General features: G+C 39.8%; 1 protein-coding gene across 1 annotated transcript in view; it reads right to left on the bottom strand.

Annotated features, from left to right (window-relative positions):
- Window positions 1–881: 881 nt before the first annotated feature.
- ADAMTS20 (ADAM metallopeptidase with thrombospondin type 1 motif 20) overlaps window positions 882–20,641 on the bottom strand; it is a gene marked incomplete at both ends in the record, with an annotated part of 95,778 nt that continues 76,018 nt past the window's right edge. The window contains 11 exons of the mRNA XM_082498477.1: window positions 882–971; window positions 1,629–1,733; window positions 4,590–4,681; window positions 5,453–5,586; window positions 5,994–6,088; window positions 6,187–6,281; window positions 6,439–6,568; window positions 6,684–6,884; window positions 7,507–7,677; window positions 10,826–10,999; window positions 12,258–12,425. Coding sequence (XP_082354603.1) covers window positions 882–971; window positions 1,629–1,733; window positions 4,590–4,681; window positions 5,453–5,586; window positions 5,994–6,088; window positions 6,187–6,281; window positions 6,439–6,568; window positions 6,684–6,884; window positions 7,507–7,677; window positions 10,826–10,999; window positions 12,258–12,425 — 1,455 coding nt within the window. The remainder of the gene's footprint in view (window positions 972–1,628; window positions 1,734–4,589; window positions 4,682–5,452; window positions 5,587–5,993; window positions 6,089–6,186; window positions 6,282–6,438; window positions 6,569–6,683; window positions 6,885–7,506; window positions 7,678–10,825; window positions 11,000–12,257; window positions 12,426–20,641) is intronic.

A 20,641-nucleotide genomic window follows, 5' to 3' on the forward strand; every position in this document is an offset into this window, starting at 1 on the left:
AGTGAGGTGTATATGGAAAGCGTTTAAGTAAATACATGTTCATACAGTCACATACAAGATGCTACGGTAAAGAGAGTACACTGCTTTTAGAGTCTACTTGGATTAGAGGCAGGGATTTAAAATCAGGTTTCCAAGCAATATGTTTCCTTATTTTCTTTTCCTGTAACCACAACAAAATTAAGCCTAGACTTTTAACATGTGCTATAGAGACTACAGAGGTTAAACCACACTTCTCAGGATTACTGCTAGTATTTGAGCACCACAAAGAATGTAATGAAAGGGATGGGGAAAAGATGCTTCTACTGACAGAGAAACGCACAGATCTATAGAAATTATCTCAAGTATTTTGGTTATATACTTTCCTGCTGTAAGCTGTTGACAAATGATTTCTAAAAGGTTTCACAAAATTGGAAGAATTTCAAATTATTACCTGTCTCCTCTATATAGCATTAACTCTTTCCTTTCTATATTTTAGTACAGTTGATCAAGAAAACCAGTAGATTATAATTTTTACTGAATACTGCATAAAGAATTGCACTGATTAATTGCAGGTAAACTATTACAATTCTGGCACAATTTAGTGTTACTCATGGTAGTAACCTCAAGGCAATTTACTTGTTAATATATACTGTACATTGAATGAAAGCCTCTCCATTAAAACCTGCAGGATTATGATTGTGATTTATGCACTTGCTGGCCCACAAACAGATAATACATCCCTGAATAAACACACTGAACAAACCAGGAATTCTTAGTAGTGAGCGTTATAGTAATGAGCATTACAGAGATGAAAGAATTAAAATATATATATACACAGCACCTACAATTTGCACCTAAACAGCAGATGTCCCTGCTTGGAAGCTCTTACCACATCAAAGTTCTCACTGTATTTGAAGTTGGAGACCAATAATTGTGTTAGGAATACATTTTCCACAAAATCCTCCACATCTTCCATATATTTTAGTACCATCCTGGGAATCAGACAAAGAGAACAGCCAATCAAGAAAAGCAATTGAAATCACAGTCGTACAAAAACTCCTTGAGGTTTGTACACAACAGACCTGTGACAAATCGTACCTACAAAGACTAAATCAAGAGACATCATCAAATTAGCAAAACGGACACAGACATCATTTATCAGTATCTCCATAGATCTTCTTTCCCAGCTTACCGTCCAATGTTGTCTTAAATTGCGCACGTTTACTATTTTTCATCTGGTCTTTTGGTTTCCCACACAAATCAAGATGGAGGCAAGCAATCTGTAAGGATCCTCTGTAGTAGGGTATCTTTAATAAAATGTGGTTTTGGGGGGCATTGTGTTGGGGTTTTTTTAAAAATGTATTATTAGGTGCCTTCAAAACTTTTAATAAACCTGATGAATATAACAATAGGCTCTTAAAATACAGTAAGAGAAGGGTGGGCAGGCAGTGTTGATCTGGATTAGCTTCTGGGTGGTGTGATTAAACACAGTTTTCACATTACATCTGGAAGAGACTTAGATGGGTCAGAGACCTTGAGCACTATTTTTGATTCACAACTAGCTTTCACTAGAAAGTCATCACTTGCACCTCTGGATGTATAATATTCCAAGCCATAAGAGCAGGTAAAGGAAAACAACATTGACTTACGTGGGATCTGTGTATGTCAGCAGTTGCATAGTTGCCCTGAGCAATCCACCTCACTGTACTGGATAATCTCAGACCTGTACCAGCCAAATTAATGCTGAATTGTCCCTAACCAAAAAAAAAAAAAAAAAAAAGGTAAAATACAGGACTGATATACAGAGTTCAAAACACTAACACACTCTACATTGGCATATCTACACATATCACTTACCATATATCTAGACATTAAGTAGTCAAAGGTGTCTACTCAACCTGGGTTAGTGACACTGCATTGTACCCTTTTTTTGGACAGTCAGGACATAGACACGTGAACAAGCAGTAAGTAGTTTGTGCATCAGCTGATCTGTAGCATCTGTCTGAATACAGAACTAACATCAGACAATTCAAGTTATTTTAGCCTCCTTGCTAGATACTAAATTTAAATTTACAAAAAGTATGGACTTGCAACATGCAAGAATGAGGCTGGCTTTCTTGAAAGACTGTTTTGTTGGGTTTTTTTAAGTGCCTGGACTCTTTGGAAATAACGTGGTCAGGACCTACTGTTACCTGGAAATTACAGTCAAATCAGGCTAAATTCTTAGCCATCGAATTTTCAAATTTTTGCAAGCACTCTGCTCAAGTATCATCATCATCTTCTCTTTCTTTTTCAATATACCAATTAACATAATTGAACATGAACATAAGTGGAGGTTAAAAATAAATAAATCCGTGGCTAAATGGAATGTTTTGCAATACAAACCATTCAAAACAGTTTATTGATTCTAAAATATACGCTACGTGAATACTACTCTGAAAACTAGCTTTAAAACAGAGTCAGTTCACATAAGAAATATATTAAAAGCAACAGACTGCACTGCCTTGGCAAACAAACTGGGGTACGTATAATGATTAAATTGCATTCACACAGAAGTGCAACGTGTTGGAAAGAAGTACTACCTCCACAAAGAGCCTAATGGTCGGTTTAGGCAGCCCTACAATCAGAAAACTCCTGCACACCTCCATACAATTCACTGAGGGCCTGAATCCCTGTATTCAGACCTAGTTAAAATTGCCTAAGTCCTGCAATCAAAGCTTTCGCAAAGATAACATTTCTATTACATATGGTAGCTTCTGTATTTTATTGCTTAATACCATCATAGTCAGATATATTTTTTTTTAATATAAATTTGTATGGGTATATGTACGTGTGCATGCATAGAAATACAGCATTCAGCCTTTATTCTTGTGATTCACTAAAATTCTTTCACAAAAATTCCATCTTATGTCGTTCAGTATGGCAGATTTGTGTTGAGAGCACTTCTGTGTAAAATTGCTGTGTTTATAGCACTCTCGTACTCGGGATGAGCTCACATAAGCTCGTATGGAAAGGGTAGGTTGTTCTTCAAGTGCCCAAAAAGTGGAAGATTTCCATTCAACGGATAAAGCATCTGGAGGAAATTCATACAAGCGGTGTGGAATGCTTTCCACAATTAACAGGCCCAAAGTAACTTCATTCACAGTGACATCATTTTGCAAAATTAAATGAGAAGTGCTACGTACAATTGTAACAGCAGCTTAACAGCTGTCTGTCACGTCATGCAGCATACTCAAGGCCAGGAACAGATTTAAAGGATTGCGAGCGCAGGAACAGAGGCCTTTTTACTACATTAAAAGTGTTAGTTTCAGTGCAGATCTTACAGACAGAAATGTGCCGGTGCAAAAACCACGTGAGCGGAATGACTTCCTAACAGAAGTTACAGATGGCACGTAGATGTGTATTCTACTAAGCCCAAAGAGTCTGCAGGTTGAAGGTATCCAATCTTATAATGAACTCCAACTGTTTTCTTGCCAGGGGTTCAGCCCGCCTAATTTAGGCACTTCATTTGTACCTAAATTGTACATAAATTGTCTCTAGCTGCCCTTGAATGTGTCCACCTACACAGCCGGTCTTAAGTTTAAGCACCTAGGATAGATGGACAATGCGGATTCACCCCCATGCAAGTCTGAGCTAATTGATCTTAACTCCCTTTATAATCAATGAAAAGAAATATGCACTTCCAAAGGACAGTATACCTCATCCTGAGGCGTCTAATACGTTAAGATTAGCTGAACTGTTTTCTAGGGAATCTCATTTCTGCCCACGGACTCCAAAGGCAGCCTCGGTTGGCTAGTTCAGACTAGGGCTATGGCTGCATTAGCAAGAAGGACACCGCAGTATGAGCGGGTCTGTAGAGCGAAAATGTCGGGTCAGAGAGCCCAATGTCTGTACACAGTACACAGATGGAGGTTTTACTTTCGACTGACTCTCCTCAAGTCCCATAGACTGAATCCTCATTAGCAGTTAGAGTGCATTAAGATCCTTCTTCTGGAGCTCACTGTTTGATTTACTTTCATCCAGAAGGCATCCTGGTCTTCCAAGACTGCTCTGTGACGTGAACCAACAAACAGTAAACTGGGACAATGCAGAGATTAACTTAAAAATCACCATCCAATTCAAACAAACACTAACGGAGACACACCAGTGGATGTCTAATTTCAAATTATGCTGCTAAAGAGGATTGATTTCCTCTGGTGGTCATCAAAGATATGAAGAGTTCAGAGAGAAACAGAAAAGACAAAAATTCTGCAGGATTATCGAAAAGGAAAGGTCACTGAAGGAGAACAAAAATGGAGAAAGGATTAGGGGAAACAAAGGATACAGCACATCCAGAGGGAGGGAGAGCAATACATTAAATACATAGAAAGTTATACATACATGGAGCCCAGAAGGAAAATGTGGAGTAAACATTTGAGGGAAAAACAGGGCGGGGTGGAAATGATGGAATGGGAGAGAAAAAGAGTAAGAAAAAAATACTTATTAATGTAGTACACAGACTAGACAGAACAGGAGATTGGTTTAGAACCTTACAGCTCTAAATCAGTCACACAGATCTCCCCCCCGTCCTTACGTGCTCTTTTCAAGGTGATAAAAAAAATCATAAATACCTGTGGACATCTGGCAGCACTGTAGCAATCTCCAGCTGTAGCAAAGGGAACAGCCCTCCCAACTATAGTCCGAGCAAAAAGAAAATCTGTGGCTAGAAAACAGAAAATTACTCAACGTTGAAACTGCTGCTGTAGAAGGTCATGCGAAAATGGTGCAAAAAGGCATTAACATGGGGGGGTTGGTTTGTTTTGGGTGGGCTTTTTTGTTTGTTGTTTGTTTGAGGGGTTTTGGGGGGGGTGGTGTTTTTTTTGTTGTGTTTTTTTTTTTGTTTGTTTGTTTGTTTGTTTGTTTGTTTGTTTTCCACAAACTACATTAACCATTTTGGTTAATGCAACATCAAACCAAACCATGAGCCCAGTTTCCTTTCTCGGACAGGAGGGGGTTAGGAGGAGGATGGACACGCACTTGGATGCAGCTCCAAGTGAGCTGGTCGTGGGTCCCCTTGCCACCTTCAGGCAGAGGCTTGAAGGTGCTGCAAGATTCCCTGCCCATTTCATAAGTCTATCGAGGTCTGAGACGTGACTAACTACAGCATAGGAAGACATTCTCTTGAAAAACATGCCAGGGACTAAAAGGAAATGGAATCATGGGAACAAAACCTTAGAAACTGAAGTTAGTTCACAGGTGAAATATGAATCTGCAAGATTCATGCCACTCGACCACCTGGGACAAACTAACGAGGGAAGTAGTAGTGGTTTTTCCCCTTTGAAATTCCCACTGAATTCCCAAAGGAAATGAGAATATTGTTTGTCCAAAAATGGCATAATTGGATCTATAATTAGGTGAAATGATAATTTCATAATCACAATGAGTGCAATTTCAATAGAATGCTCACACTGACTAAAACTGCCAAAATGCTTACTTTTTATTTGCATGGAGGCTACATCAAATCTTATTTTGCTAAAAACTGTGAAGCCAGCTGCAAGGTAATCATTTCGACAGGCACAGTCTTGCCTTCTGCTTCCATTGAAAGGACATTCATATGGATTCTGCAGCCTGGAGAATAGCAAAGATTTAGTTTTCCTTTTGGCATTTCTCCATAACATAGCATCGTAGTGAAAAATAATTGCATTGCATAATGCTGCATAAAAAAATATTAAACAACAGTTACTGAACAAGAAGCTCAGCTATTAATCTTGGCTCAGCTGAAACACTCATTTCTACACCATTTCTACTAAAGTCAAGAGAGAAAATTTTAAAAATCATTTAGTGCAATTAACACAATTTCAGCCTGGAAGTATTCACATTTCTACATTTCTGTGTTCTTGTACCTGGATATTCAAAACAGAAAATCAAGGAAAAAAAATTCTACTCATCTGTTCTCACAAAACTAAGTATTATTTTATTCTTTCATTTTGGAATAAATAAATGCACTTCATGAAGTTACAGAACCACTTTTGTACCTGTATCCATATACTTCAGAAAAGTTGTCTGCTTCGCCTTTTACCAATGTCAAATATTCTTTGGGATTCTCTAAGTGCATGCCTGAGCAATAAATCTGCAAGAGAAAATACAACCCTTTAATAAAACCTTTATTAGAAACGTATCATTTCATAAAAATATGTGCTCATAAAAACTCATAAATATTAACAGTACCTTTATCATCCTTCCCTTAATGTTAAGAGGGTATTCACCATCCTTTCTAATCCCTTTTTTAATCTGGATATCTTTGCAGGTGGTAAAAATTTCACCTTCAAAATGAATGATTAAAGCATATTAAAATCTCACAAATAGAGCTTAATTTTAGAACTTAGCTTTGCATAATTGTGCTCCAAATACATTTATAGTTTTTATATAAATAATCTGGGAAAACATTAAGTTCAGCCAAAAATTGCGGCTGTCACTTACATTCTTCCTCACGGCAGATCTTTCTGGCATCTGGTTTTAAGCGTGGCAGGCACAAGTCACTGGATAAGCCACTTTCAGACATGCATTCCACGGTTCTCTCCTTTACCCCCACTCCGCAAGACACTGAGCACTAGATGTGGATAGCCGTCAAGAGTCAGTTTAGAAGGTAGTAAATAATTAACAGAATTATGTCAGCAAAGTAGTCTTGGCAGTTATTTGTGCATATATTGCGCATCTGTACTCACCTTGCTCCACTTGCCCACCCTCCAGGTAGCTGCTTGTGAACATCCTTTGATATTACATTTGTAAATGTATGGGGATGGCTCTACTGGGCATTCTCGGTACGTTACAGTTCGAAGGCCGTGGGGGTGTTGATTTTGAACAGAATGAATTCCAACACAATACGTGATCCTTTGCCAGTAACCGAACCCACAGCTGGCTGAGCACTGAAAGAAAATCCCCAAGCACAGGCATTATTGCTGCGCAACAACCTCTCTGCAGCATTGCAATTACAGGTAAATCAGCTCTGATCCTCGTTTCGGCAAAAGCCTGTAATCCGACGCGTGCCACCTCGGGGCCGGTTGGTCAGCATGCAGAAGCGAAGGTCTACAGTAGTTAATGCGTGCAAGGAGATGGGAAGTCCCACGCTGCCCTCTTCTCAGAGCTCACAGAGGGTCCAGCACAGTCCCCTCTCAGCTACAGTACACACACAGGGAGCACAGGTGTGCAAGAGTCAAAAAAGCACTGATCCATCACTTCACTGAAATCAAGGAAAAGATTTTCGTCTACTTCAGGGAGATCAGTGCGCAAGAGACTTCCCTGGGAACCAGCAAAGCAATCCTGTTGAGGGGCAGGTGTTCAGAGGTCCCCGGGGGGCTTCCAGAAGACTACAATAAATCATGGCTGATTGGAAGGTTCAACATGGAGAAAGTTTAGCCACCCATGCTCAGATGAAAATATCCGTTTGGGGTTTTTTTGCTCTGCACACATAATGGATGTTTTACAGCAGTATAACATTCTTAAATGTAAAGTTATATATAAGATGTGCTAGCAGCATAATTAGTTTACCTGTGACAGTTCTCCTGTAAGCACAACATATTTCGAGGGAGCCATCCTGCAGTTTTTGGTTGAGGGAGGCTTTGTCGCAGGATCACAGAAGCTTTCATCCACTTGGAGCTGGTTTCCAGCCACGCACTTAACCTTCCGGTATATTTCCTTTCTCCTATATGAGGCTGAGCACTAAGAGCGAGAAAAACAGTCACGGTTTTTGTACTTAAACTAGCCATTTACAGAACAAAGTTATTTGCCGATTGCCACGCAGCAGTAAAACCCAGACAGCAACACCCTTTATGACACCTGCTATCAGTGTCAGACTGAACTACTCGCTGAATCAAAATCCTTTACTTTGTTTTCAAAGTTCAGGTACCTCTAAACAGCTGAAAAAACAATAGCATATAATGACATGACACTGTAACTGTTGGGGGAGACAAAGAAGAAAAGGAAAATGTCAGGTTGAGTGTAAAAGCTTTTCTGTATGAAAAGGGAAAAGCCAAAAAAGGATTTCAGTGAAATAGAAAAGGAATAAAGTGGTCTTCAAAGCAAAGCAAAAAGAATCCTTGGAAGCATGTACGTGATATTACGCCCATAAAAGAAAAGAAAACAAAACTGCTTATTAATGAAGCCAGTGGCAGCTTTGGGCTGCGGTATCTGTCTTTGCCCTGAGTGTCCTCAGACTTCTCCCCATGGCAAGTTGGTGGGATGGAGAGTTGTCGCAATTCTGCCAGGATAGGATGAGAACCCTGCTGCCACTGGAATCCAGAAAAGTGGAGGTACAAGCTAAGTAACACACGTCACCAGCACATCACAGCTGCAGGTGCCTTAACCAACCTGTTGGAACTTGCTGTGGTAAAGAAGGAAGGCTCAAAGACACAAACTCCAGTCTCAGCGGAGGCAATAATCAATAACACCACCTATTACAGTCAGACCTGAACCTAACTTAACACTAATTTGGACCCAACAACAGTCAATTAGAAGACTCACCAAGGTCCAATACACAGATCAAGCCTATTGTTCAAATTTTATTATTATTGACTCAAAGAAGCAACTTGAAGTGCGAAAAATAGATGTTGTATGGTTAAAGCAACTCTGCTAGAGGAAACCTCTAACTTTATCCAGTCAGGTCTTGAAAACATCAAAAGGCTGGAGGCTGCACAAATTCCCTGGGCAGCCCGTTCAACTGCCTGAGTTGTCCTCGTGGAGAAAAAGCTTTTCATAACATCCAGTTTGAACATCTCTGGCTTCACCTTACTCCTGTTGCCTCTTGCCTTCCCACCACACAACACTGCAAAGAGCCTGGCTCTGTCCTTTTGGGAACTTCCTCGACTTGTACCAGGGGATGGAGCGCGGATACAGGTGGCTGGTGTAACTTACAGAAACACCTGATCTTTTAATGGCATGGAGCAGCTCAGAATATTAGGCACATAAGGAATAACCCAGTCATGAGGAAATGGGGCCAGGCAGAAGAATCCTTTTCATTATGCTTTATACATTACTCTTGTAGACATACTTCTCTTTAGCATGAAAATGCATATTTGGTAGGAGAATGCTGGCTGCTGCTCTCCACCAGCCTCCCAGCTGCAAGAGAAACTGGAGAAACGCTAGATCTGGAAATTTTTCTGCTGTGCTGTGACAGGTGAGACGAGGAAACGTCACACGAGCGCTCAGAGCTGAGACAGCTGGGCAAAATACTGCTCGTTCCGTGGAGGACCTACTGCACCACGAGTGGAATACAGATGGATAAACACTTGAACTACTATTAATACTAGATGTACAGAGCTATATATGAATCTGGTGAGAGACTGGAACTGCACACAGGAATTCCAAGCAAATAGCAATATCCATGTGGAAGAAGTTATGAACTAGCCGGAAGATGTAGTGAAACAGAATGCATTTGTTGTGGAGAGCTCTGAATACCCAGCTGGAATACACAAATGTTTGACAGGAAAGGAAAATGCTCCCTCTTTCTCTGAAAGTTTGTATTTGTGCTAAAAGGACATTCTGAGCCACTTCCACTAATTCCTGATTTTAACAGCTTCATATTCATAGTGAGGGCCCCTTACTACAAGAAAGACATTGAGGTCCTGGAACATGTCCAGAGAAGGGTAACGAAGCTGCTGAGGGGCCTCAAGCACAAGTCTTATGAGGAGCAGCTGAGGGAACTAGGGTTTTTCAGCCTGGAGAAGAGGCAGCTGAGGGGAGACCTTATCGCTCTCTACAACTACCTGACAGGAGGTTGTAGCCAGGTGGGGGTCAGTCTCTTCTCCCTAGTAACAAGTGACAGGACAAAAAAAATGGCCTCAAGTTACACCAGAGGAGGTTTAGGATGGATATTAGGAAAAATTTCTTCACAGAAAGGGTTATCAAGCATTGGCACAGCCTGCCCAGGGAAGTGGTGGAATTGCCATCCCTCAAAGTATTTAAAAGATGGGTAGACATGGTGCTGAGGGACATGGTTTAGTGGTGGTTTTCATAGAATCATAGAATGGTTTAGGTTGGAAAGGACCTTGAAGATCATCAAGTTCCAACCCCCCTGCCATAGGCAGGGACACCTCCCACTAGACCAGGTTGCCTCCGGGGGGGGGGCCTCAACAACCTCTCTCCAGTTCCAGTGCCTTACCACCCTCAACGTGAAAAACTTCTTCCTAATGTTTAATCTGAACCTGCCCTCTTCCAGTTTAAAGCCATCCCCCCTCGTCCTATCACTTCATGCCCTAGTAAAAAGTCCTTCCCCATCTTTCCTGTAGGCCCCCTTTAAGTACTGGAAGGTTGCTATAAGGTGTCCCTGGAGCCTTCTCTTCTCCAGGCTGAACAGCCCCAACTCTCTCAGCCTCTCCTCATAGGAGAGGTGCTCCAGCCCTCGGATCATCCTCGTGGCTCTCCTCTGGACACACTCCAACAGGGCCATGTCCTTCTTATGTTGGGGACTCCAGAACTGGATGCAGTACTCCAGGTGGGGTCTCACGAGAGTGGAGTAGAGGGGCAGAATCACCTCCCTTGACCTGCTGACCACACTTCTTTTGATGCAGCCCAGGATACGGTTGGCCTTCTGGGCTGCGATCACACATTGCTGGCTCATGTTGAGCTTCTTGTCAATCAGCACCCCCAGGTCCTTTTGGCCGTGTTAAGTTGATGGTTGGACTCAATGATCTTAAAGGTCCCTTCAAAATATCCAGCATGGTCACTTGTCACTGTGCAACATAACAGCTATTAGAAATGCATCCAAATGTTAAAAAAAAAAAAAAGAAAAAAAAAAAAAAAGAAGAAAACTTGTGACATCACTCAGTTACTTCATACAAGTTGAAAGCCTTACTTTGAAAGCCTTACTTACATCTTCCCATTCATCTGCCAGCCACTGGTACCGCACGCAGGCAGGCAGCCCGCAGTGCCTCTCGCCAGCAGGCCGGGTACCACGATTACACATCGCTTCACTCACTTGACCCAGGCCCTTCAGCTGACAGTAGATGTCCCTTTGCTGAATCCCCACTCCGCAGGATACAGAACACTGGAATTGATCCAAATTAGTTATGTCGGCGTGAAATGAGACAGTCCCCAGAAGGTGGTACAGTTGCCATTAGTACAAGTTCTTAGGGTATTATTTTAAATACATATTTCACAGCCCCTACCATACTAGTGTTTCATTGTATCTGAAGAGATTTATGTTTAAAAATGTAAAACTACAATTTAAATCAAAATTTGTAAGCAATATGGAAAAAAAATGCATCTGAGTTACCTAGACAGATCTGCTTATCTTAATTCACAGTAGGACCAATCACAATAGGCATACGCAAAGCAAAAGTTTACATTTTTGCAAGATCAAACTGTTTAAGTTCTGAGTTTGCATCATTCCTTTAATTAGACACTGTCACTCTCGTCTGTTGTTTTAAAATGCAAATATTAAAATAAAAGAAAAAAATCTCAGTATACCAGGTCAGAAAAATCTTCCAAATGTTTTGACGATAATTCTCCTTTTGCAGGTAGGACTAAGGAATTTGAATCCTACTGAGCTTAAAAAGGTTCAAATCCTTCCTGCCACGTGCTTCTTGTCCTCCTTCCTGGCCAAAGGTATTTCACTATAACACTAAGGCTCGCTGAGACAGACAGCCCCCTTTTACTCCAGTCAGAACCCAAAGCCCACCTAAAGACTCAAGCCTAATCATAAACCAGATACTGCTCTGCCGAGTGTGGCCAAATTGTGGAGAGTGGAAAGTGACTTTATCAATGTGGGGAATTATACCTTGAAAGAGTGAATGAAATGCAAAATATTGCCATGTGCTCAGTTACACACAATTTCACAACGAGGTGAGAGATCTTTTACAAGACCCAACCAGGGAAAAGGCCAGTATTGTGCCCACGATCCCTTTTTCTTGTCTTCCTCAGCAAACCGGGCTTCACTTCAATATTCAGACTATGATAGCAATTACAGTGATACTACAGAATTTATCACTGAAGGTTAGAATTAAACTTTAAAAATGTACTGTTATTTTGAATTTACCAGGTAAATTGAGGAAAGTTCTAACTGCCTATCCAGTTCAAGGTTCAGATTACCAAATAATTTCAGTTTTCACAGATACTTACTTTGAATTACTCTTAAAAGAAAGAAAAAGAAAATATAATGAACTACTTTCTAATTTGTAGATTTCATTGCCACATGCATTTAAAAAAAACCCTCCTGACAATTATTTCCATTGAGGCAGTCTGTCATGAATATGATCTTGTCTTGTACTCTCATAGAGAACATAATTAGAGCAGATTTTACATACCTCTTTCCATCTGCTGGCCTTCCAAGCAGGACATCTTCCAGCTCTACATATTTTGTACATCCGTGGTTTTTTCAAATGTCTGCAGTTTCCTTCCTCTATTTTAGCTTGGAAGCTATTAAAACAATGCACATCACGAAACTTCAAACCTTTTCCACAGGAAACAGAACACTGAAAAGAGAAGTGTATTTCATTACTTCACTAAAATTCTCAAAGTAATAAGAAAACCAGAAGAAGCTGTGGCCTCTCCCAAAACGGATTCCGTGATTACAGGAATTTGTGTATTATGACACAACATCAACTGTACACATCCGAAATTTCTGGGTAAGCTGTCTCATACTGAGCGTTACTGATCAGATGCCAAACATCTCTCACATCTTGTTCATTCATTGATGTCACCATTCACAAATACCTGAGCTCAGCCATCCGTATCCATGCAGGAGACAGCTTAATATTACAGTCTCACAAAAACAAGCTCTAGTAACCTTCTGTTTCTAGTATGTACGTTGCTATTTTCATGTAAGCGTGATGCTTATCATAAGCATTAAATAAAGGAAAATAAAAAATCATGGGTATGCATGTTTCCAGCTATTAGGCTGCAGAGTCACGTTTGCTCTGGCACTTCCCTTCCATGAGCTTTGGGTATCTTGCTGTATGTGACCAAGAGGCAAGAGAAAAGATATAGAGTAGGTTATGGTGCCGACCCTGGAGGCATGGTCTTGCCCCGCCGTCTTGGTATTCTGTTTCTTCCAGAAAGTTGCTAGGATAGACACAACTGGCTCTAGGACCTCCCTCCCTCCTTCCCTCTAACCCAAAACCAGTGGGGCTGCAGATACCTTTTGTGAAACCCACCCTGGCAGTACGCACTAGGCTGTGATTAGAGCAGGTCTGACAGATTGGTCTCTTCTGGAGAAACAGCCATTCCTCTGCTATATTCCTGGACTGCCGTGAGACTTTCATGAGGTTTGAGTTTAATTCTTCAAACGAGGGCTGTCCTATTCACCTGCAGAGCAGAGCTGCAGGTCCAAGGGAATTTTCAGTCAAACAAGGAACACCTGAAGCACTTCCAAATTAGGTGGCTACTCAGCTGACTTATTTTGGATCATGAGCATTCTGAATGTAAGCACTTAAGTATTATTATTATTTTAATCTTGTCATTAATCTTCCTATTTTATATCACCTTATCAAAAAGTCTTGATCAATGGAGTCAATTCCTTTTCTGCCCGGAAAAAGAACGTGCTTAATTTGTTCTAGGATTTCCTCTGTATATTATTCTACACCAGGACAAACATTTTCTACACAATCAGGCAGAGAATTAATACTCAAATCAAAATTTAATTTCTACGTGGATGTGAAATGAAGGATTTAAATATAGACTTTCTCCCAAAGCACCTAAGATATTTCTCTTCCTGTTCTCTTACATTGTCATATATGTCACTAGCATTACACACTAATGTAATCAAGCATGTTTAAAAACACGTATCTTCTATTTGCAGGAAGTGAAGTTCAGACCGTCCAGCTTTCAGCACAAAACCTGGCAAATATTTGCCCGAGACCAACAGCTGGAGAAGAGTTTTTAAAATATAGAACAAGCAACCATAACAAATTAACCTGCTAGGAAAGAAACATTTTTCACAATAACTATACTTCATTAAACAGAGTCTCTGCTGACTCGCTTGTCCTCAAATACTACAGGGATTCCTCTGCGTCCTTAAACATTTATAGGTGTAATCTTAGCGGTTTAATTGAAACTGGCAATGTGTTTCAAATTAAATCTTTGCAGAATAAAGCAACACATTTAATTTATCGCACAATACAATGAACAGCATGTTTCTCTTAAGCAGCTATAGTTGTGTTTGCAAAAAGATAAGAGTATTGATTCGGTCACAACTTGCCTTTTATATGTCTGCTATACAAGTCCAGTAAATATGAACATTTGTTTCTAAATTAAATCCTTTTTCTCTCAGCAAAATCTTTAAATTTATCTTTTAAAAGTACTGTTCATGTAGTTTTACAATTTAAGTTTCACTAATTTAGAAACTACTTTAAGGTAGGAAAATACTTCCTAGAACAGAAATTACCTGAAATGAAATTCATTCTTTCCTTTTATCTATGAATAATGTAGCTCAGAAAACTTAAAAGTCTGCAAACCGTATAATTATAATGGGCTTTCAGAAAACACAGCTCTGAATTCAGAGGGTTTAATTATCAAAGCAGACAAGATAACATTTACACATGAAAACTAATACACTGATATGATCTTGATAACTGATTTTACCCTCCGTTAAAGATTTTTAAGGAATTTCAATCATAAAATGTAGACATAAAGGATCCCTAAACTCTGAGGAGCCTTCCTTTTCATTCTTCATTAGTATGTAAGCACAGAGATCCTTAACCTCTTCTTATGATGTGTTAGGAAAACATCACATGTCCCTCCTTCCTCAATGCCTTTCACCTGTGATGCATAAATTATGCTCCAGAGGGCTATTGGATAGAGAGAGCTCTTCTCATTCTTCTGGGGATGGTGGTCTAGACTGAGAACTGCAACCACAGAAGGTGTCCTAGGAAGTCTCCACTTCAGGAGATGGGGCTACCGCTGCTCAGACTAATCTCACACTTTATTTCTCATTGTCCTCAACATTAAGTATCAAGACGACGCTTTTCAGCATACATACATATTTGTTCATACAGCTTGCGCAGGTGTCTTTTACTCAACAAAAATAAGATTTATTGTATGGGGCTAATGGCCGCTAATAGCAATAGAATATGCAAAGAAGTCTTCTACCCTGCATCTCAGTCTTCTAAAGATCTTCTGATCTAGTGGAAGGTGTCCCTGCCCATGGCAGGGGGGTTGCAACTAGATGACCTTTAAGGTCCCTTCCAACCCAAATCATTCTATGATAATATCTCTACCCACTAGATACAGCTTTATATGTTTACTTCTACACAGGTTAGAATTGGGTCTGATTTTTTCGTTGTTGTTGGTTTGTTGTTATGTTTTCTTTTCTCTTTGTTGGTCCAAACTCAACTGAGTTATATCTCTTTTATATTTAAATGTCTTAATTTAATCTTTATAATTTGTTCTATTCTTTCTTCTAAAGAAAGAAATTGAAGATTTGTGTCTTAAGTTAGCCTATTATAACAGTAAGGTATTTCTAGTAGTTACAGAGCAATGCCTGGATAAAGAGATCATTTGCTGTTCCCTTTCATAAAGATGTTATACTGAATTTTTTAATTAGAGTACAGTTATACAGGAATTTATTTTCAATCATTTTAGATGGGAAGCTGAAGAGGGAGTTCAGAAAGGAAAATACCACTTTGGATGTTAAAAATAACAGAGACTTTATGAACAGTTATTTCAAATACTACTTAAACTTTCTTTCACTCAAATACTGCTTAGCTTTGATGGCGCAAGCTAGCTGAAACCTATTGTTATCTTAATGGTAAACACAGAAACACAAAAGAAAGATATTTAAATTCTGTAGGCAGAAATTATTTTCAATTATTGTAAAGATAGTTTTGCATTTAAAAATTCGTTTAATTATAAAAAATATAATTTAACTTTCCAGTAATGTAACTTTGAACAAGTCATCCAGGTTTTGGGGGTTGGTTTGTTTGTTCATTTGGTTTGGTTTGTTTTTTTTTTCTTTTCTTGCTGTGACAGACAACGTTAGAGAATGTTGCCAACTCATACCAAGAAAATATCCACATTTAAATAACTTTTTCCAGGAAGTTTTTTCACTCCATGTTAATTTAATATTATCTTTAACAACGTAAAAAGACATGTTCAACAGGTTGGGATTGTGTTGAAAAATCTTAAATGCATTAAATCCTTACAAACTCTAAGTTTTCCAGAAATTCAGAGACAGCATTTCTGTGTGTGGATTTGCTGTCTTCTTCTTTCACATATTCACCAAGTTACAGATCTAATCCTGTGTGTCCATTTATCCAAACCTCCTGTTGAATAAATCTTACACTGAAAAAGAAAATTTATTGTCCAAGAGGTAATTCACTGGTGTCCTAACATTACAGGGTTCAACTTAGGAGCTTTTAAAGTTGTTGGGATTTTTTAGTTGTTGTTTTTTCCGTTGGATTTTTTTTTTTACTGAAGTCACAAAAGAACAATGAAGTTTAATTCATTAGGTTAATGTGTGTTTATTGTTTCACTGGAGGAATCAAAAATCCTGATACCTTTTAAAGCTAAAAAAAGCACAGACATTAAGCAGCTGTAAACCTTTGCTTAAATGTGATTGCTCAAACTTAAAAACAAGTAAACCACCCAACTAAGAAGTGCCTCCAAGCAGTTTTGCTAGAACCAGGTGCTTGGGGTACTGCGTCTCCTGGAATTGCGTGGAGCAGCTCCAGCACGGTTCCCCACAACCAGATTCTTACCTCTGCTGCAGTGAGCATCTCCCACCAACAGCAGTGGGAGGAAGAGAAACCTAAACATCGCTAAGGACCAGACCTTTCGCAATTTCCATGGGACCTTGATAAAAATTTAGGCAACTAATTCCAGGATTGTAATCCTTAAAGCCTTGCGTACGTATCGGTTACAGAAGCACCTCCGCTGCCCTGAGCCACAGTCAACGACCTTAAAAAGTTCATTTGGTGATGAACACTCTAATTCTACAAACATGCACAATCCCTTTAACAGACCGACCAGCTCAGCACTTTTTACACCCAGAAGGAGGACCAGCAGCTTTTCCTTTATTTCCACTAACAAGTTGAAAAAAAGGCAAACAATTGCTCTGGGTACACTGAGCACACAGCAGGTAAATGAGGCACACTACAATACACGGTGATAAATGATAGTTAGTAGAACCAAAGAAAGAGAAATGATCCTAATTTTTTTTAACACATGAAAAAACTAGTGCACTCACCCTGGACATAGATGCTCCAGGATCATCAATGGAAAGTTCAGGAGGGCGTATGACTCTGTAGGTACAGTATTCTCCTGAAATTGGACATATTCTGGCTTCGTTCCTTACATAATATATCAAAATAGTTCTTAAAGGGACTGTTTCCACCCAGACTGCCTCAGCACCAGACGCAGGCAGGCTCAGCTGTGCTCTTTACGGGATAGTGACCCACCTTCAGCAAGAGAAATGAAGGCTACTCCTCTCCAATACAGCTTCTCATTGGAGACCCCTGAGAAGCAGATAAGGGTTGCCTGTCCTCCAGTAAAGAGAATGAATACCAAAGAAAGGAAACCAAGTCTCTCAAATGCTGAATCAAAAGCTTTAATCAATATGAAGTGGGGGATGCCTCTTTTAAATTTTCTGTTAGGACAGAGCGTAGCTCCTGCTCTGTTCTTTGAATGAAAAAATAGAGGTTCCATAGAAGATCCCTGAGTGGGACTCCCAGGTGGCTGAAGGCATCTAAATAGAGCTTACAGGGAGGTGTCTTGCATTGATCTTTATCCCCACCATTAGTGTTTTCCTTAGAGAGTTGCATATTGCACACACTGACCTAAGACACCTGCCTGACTACTTCCTTTCAGCTTTGTATCATCAGTAAGAAACGTCAAATTCTCACTCGTACAGGACCGAGGCCTCGTTCTATGCTCTGGAAGCCACCCGTGTCCTTTTAGTGGATGTAGCCTATAGCACGTTTCTTACAAGGTTGCATTTTGCCCTTCATAAGCCTGTGTTCCTTCTTGGAGATCCTAACGCATTATTACACACTATCTGTGGAATATGGTCCTCCCACTGCTTGGTGCCCACTCTGTTCTGTGAGATGCTCTGATGGTGACCTTCCCAAGGCTTAAATCTCCTACTTGGGGAAGGTACAACTGCGCTCAACTGTCTTGCTGCTTGACTTACTTCCATTCAAGCTTGACCACAGTCAAGAACAAAGTAGTCCTTATGGCTCAATACATGTATAACGTGGCTCCACTTGTATGACATTCCACACAATTGGAGGCTTATGGAGAGTACATTTTCCATATATTTTCTGCAGATTGCATGTGTAGAAAAAAAAAAATATCTGTAAGAACTTTAAATCTCAAAAGAAATATGAACATTTCTTTAAAAAAATGCAAGTTGAAAAAACCATCCTGTAATCATTTTACACAGAAATTCTAGCACTTGTCTCAACATTGGCTAAAGTAATATTTCCCATATGTCACGTTCTTTTAAAAACATAAAACTACAGTAAAAAGCTGGACTTGATTACTATTGTTCAAAGTCATTCCATAACACTGGTAACTAGGATTCATCTGTTTGGGTTTTTTTCATAGTAATAAAGTTCTGTGAGGATCAGCCTGACAGAACTCCTGGTGCTTTCTGTGGCACAGACGGACTCTCAGACAGGCATGCCATCATCAGTTCCTACCTAATTAAGGCTCTTTCTGCAGCTGACACGCAGAGTTTCACTAAAAGCTTTTTGATTCTTTTGCTATTGTTATTATTTCATTGAAAAGTTGAAGACCTTGGATTATCTGGTGAACTTTTTTTCTAAATTTTTTAACCTTTTGATTCAAGGGAGCGTTTTGTGTAGCTTAGCTGGTAGCTCAATGGGCTTCTGGATACTGAAAAACAGACCAGTAAATTTAAAGCACATAGCAGTTTCTCTTTGTATTCATATTAGCTATAAAGGGACTTAAAATATAAATGACGGTGACTAAAGAAAGTACTGTAACTATACTGATTTTGGGATAGAGTTAATTTTCTTCATAGTAGCTAGTATGGTGCAGGGTTTCGGACTTGCGACTAAAAGAGTGTTGATAACACATGGATGTTTTATTTATTTATGAACAGTGCTTATACAGCATCAAGGCCTTTTCTGCTCCCCACACTGCCCAGCCAGTGAGCAGCTCGGGGGTGCACAAGAGGTTTGGAGGCCACACAGCCAAGAGAGCCGACCCCAACTGACCAGAGGGATGTCCCAGACCTTATGACATTGTGTTCAGCAATAAAAGCTGGGGGAAGAAGGAGGAAGGGTGATGCCTGGAGTAATGGTATTTGCCTCCCCAAGTAACTGTTATGTGTAATGGAGCCCCGCTTTCCTGGAGATGGATAAACACCTGTCTGTTGATGGGAGGTAATGAATGAATTCCTTATTTTGCTCTCCTTGTTGGTGCAGCTTTTGCACTACTATTAAAATTCCTTTATCCTAACCCATGAGTTTTCTCACTTTTATCTTTCTGATTCTGTCCCCCATCCAACCAGTGAGGAGTGAGAGAGCAGCTGTGTGGGGCTTAACTGCCTACCAGGGTTAAGACACAACAGCACTGAAAAAGGATAAAACACATTACAAATGTCAGAAGGTATTTTCTTCCTTTTGTGTGTGTGTGTGAAGCACTCCTGTGACTGGACATGAAGACCAGTTAAAAAAAAAAAAAAAGATAAGTTTATAAATGGTTCAGAATAATTACAAACCTACAGGGTTAAACACAGTAGTTGCTTGAGTTGTCTGAGAAGCTGCATTTTGATGATCTCTGGTTGGCCCAAATGTCTGTTTGGGCTCTTTTAAAACTCTGCTAGAAGTAGACTGGGACCACTACTGCACAAGACACTAGTAAAGCCTTACTTTGAGCATTACTTAGTTGAGAGTTACTTCAACTTTTCATTTCCATATTAGAACTAGTTCTTGTGCCTGCCTCCTCCCTGTTAGCTGCATCTCCCCAGGGGTCCTTGAGATGCTTGAGCATGAAATAGGCATTTTTCAGCTAAAAGTATTCAAAAAGTTGTTCTTTCCTTTAAGTACATAGACTACTGTCAAGAACAACACAGGCTTTGTAATTAGGTCCTACTGAATTTTTTGATTCGGAGTCAGTAATTCTTCACTAAAAGAAGTACAGACTCGTGCCATTAGCTCAAGCACTCAGAAAGGACCACGGTTACAAAAGACCAAACATTCCATCACTCCTGAGAAAGAGTGGATTGAACTCCAAGAGCTATGCGTATGATTTACTGTTACATCTAAGTTACACCTATGTTAACTACAGAAGTTATGCTGAAGATATTTTAAAGTCCCTTCATTGAGTATAGCTTCATTTCAAAAGTTCAGTGTTACATCACATTCCTCTGGTGTTCAGAAAATGTCTTGATTTGATTAAGTCCTCCTTGCAGCTGCAGCCTGTAAGTCTGCTTCGCCACATTTCTAAATATGCTTTTGCAGCTACATCAATGGAAGGGAGAAAGGCTAGGCTAAGGAGGACTCAAAGACTTCATCCAGTCCATCATGCTGCTCAGAGTTTGGATCAGCTTAGACCTGAACCACTCCTGACAGCAGTTTGTCAGTCTCATCTTCAATGACAGGGATGCTACAGCCTCCCTTGCATGCATTTTTCCACTGTATAACCAACCTTGTAGTTAGAAAAAGTATCTTAGGATTTAATGAGTCTCTCTTACTGTTTAATAAGATGGTTACTTCTCATTCTACCC

This window comes from Vanellus vanellus (assembly GCF_965231255.1).
Source record: "Vanellus vanellus genome assembly, chromosome: 1".
In the NCBI taxonomy this organism is placed as follows: Eukaryota; Metazoa; Chordata; class Aves; order Charadriiformes; family Charadriidae; genus Vanellus; species Vanellus vanellus.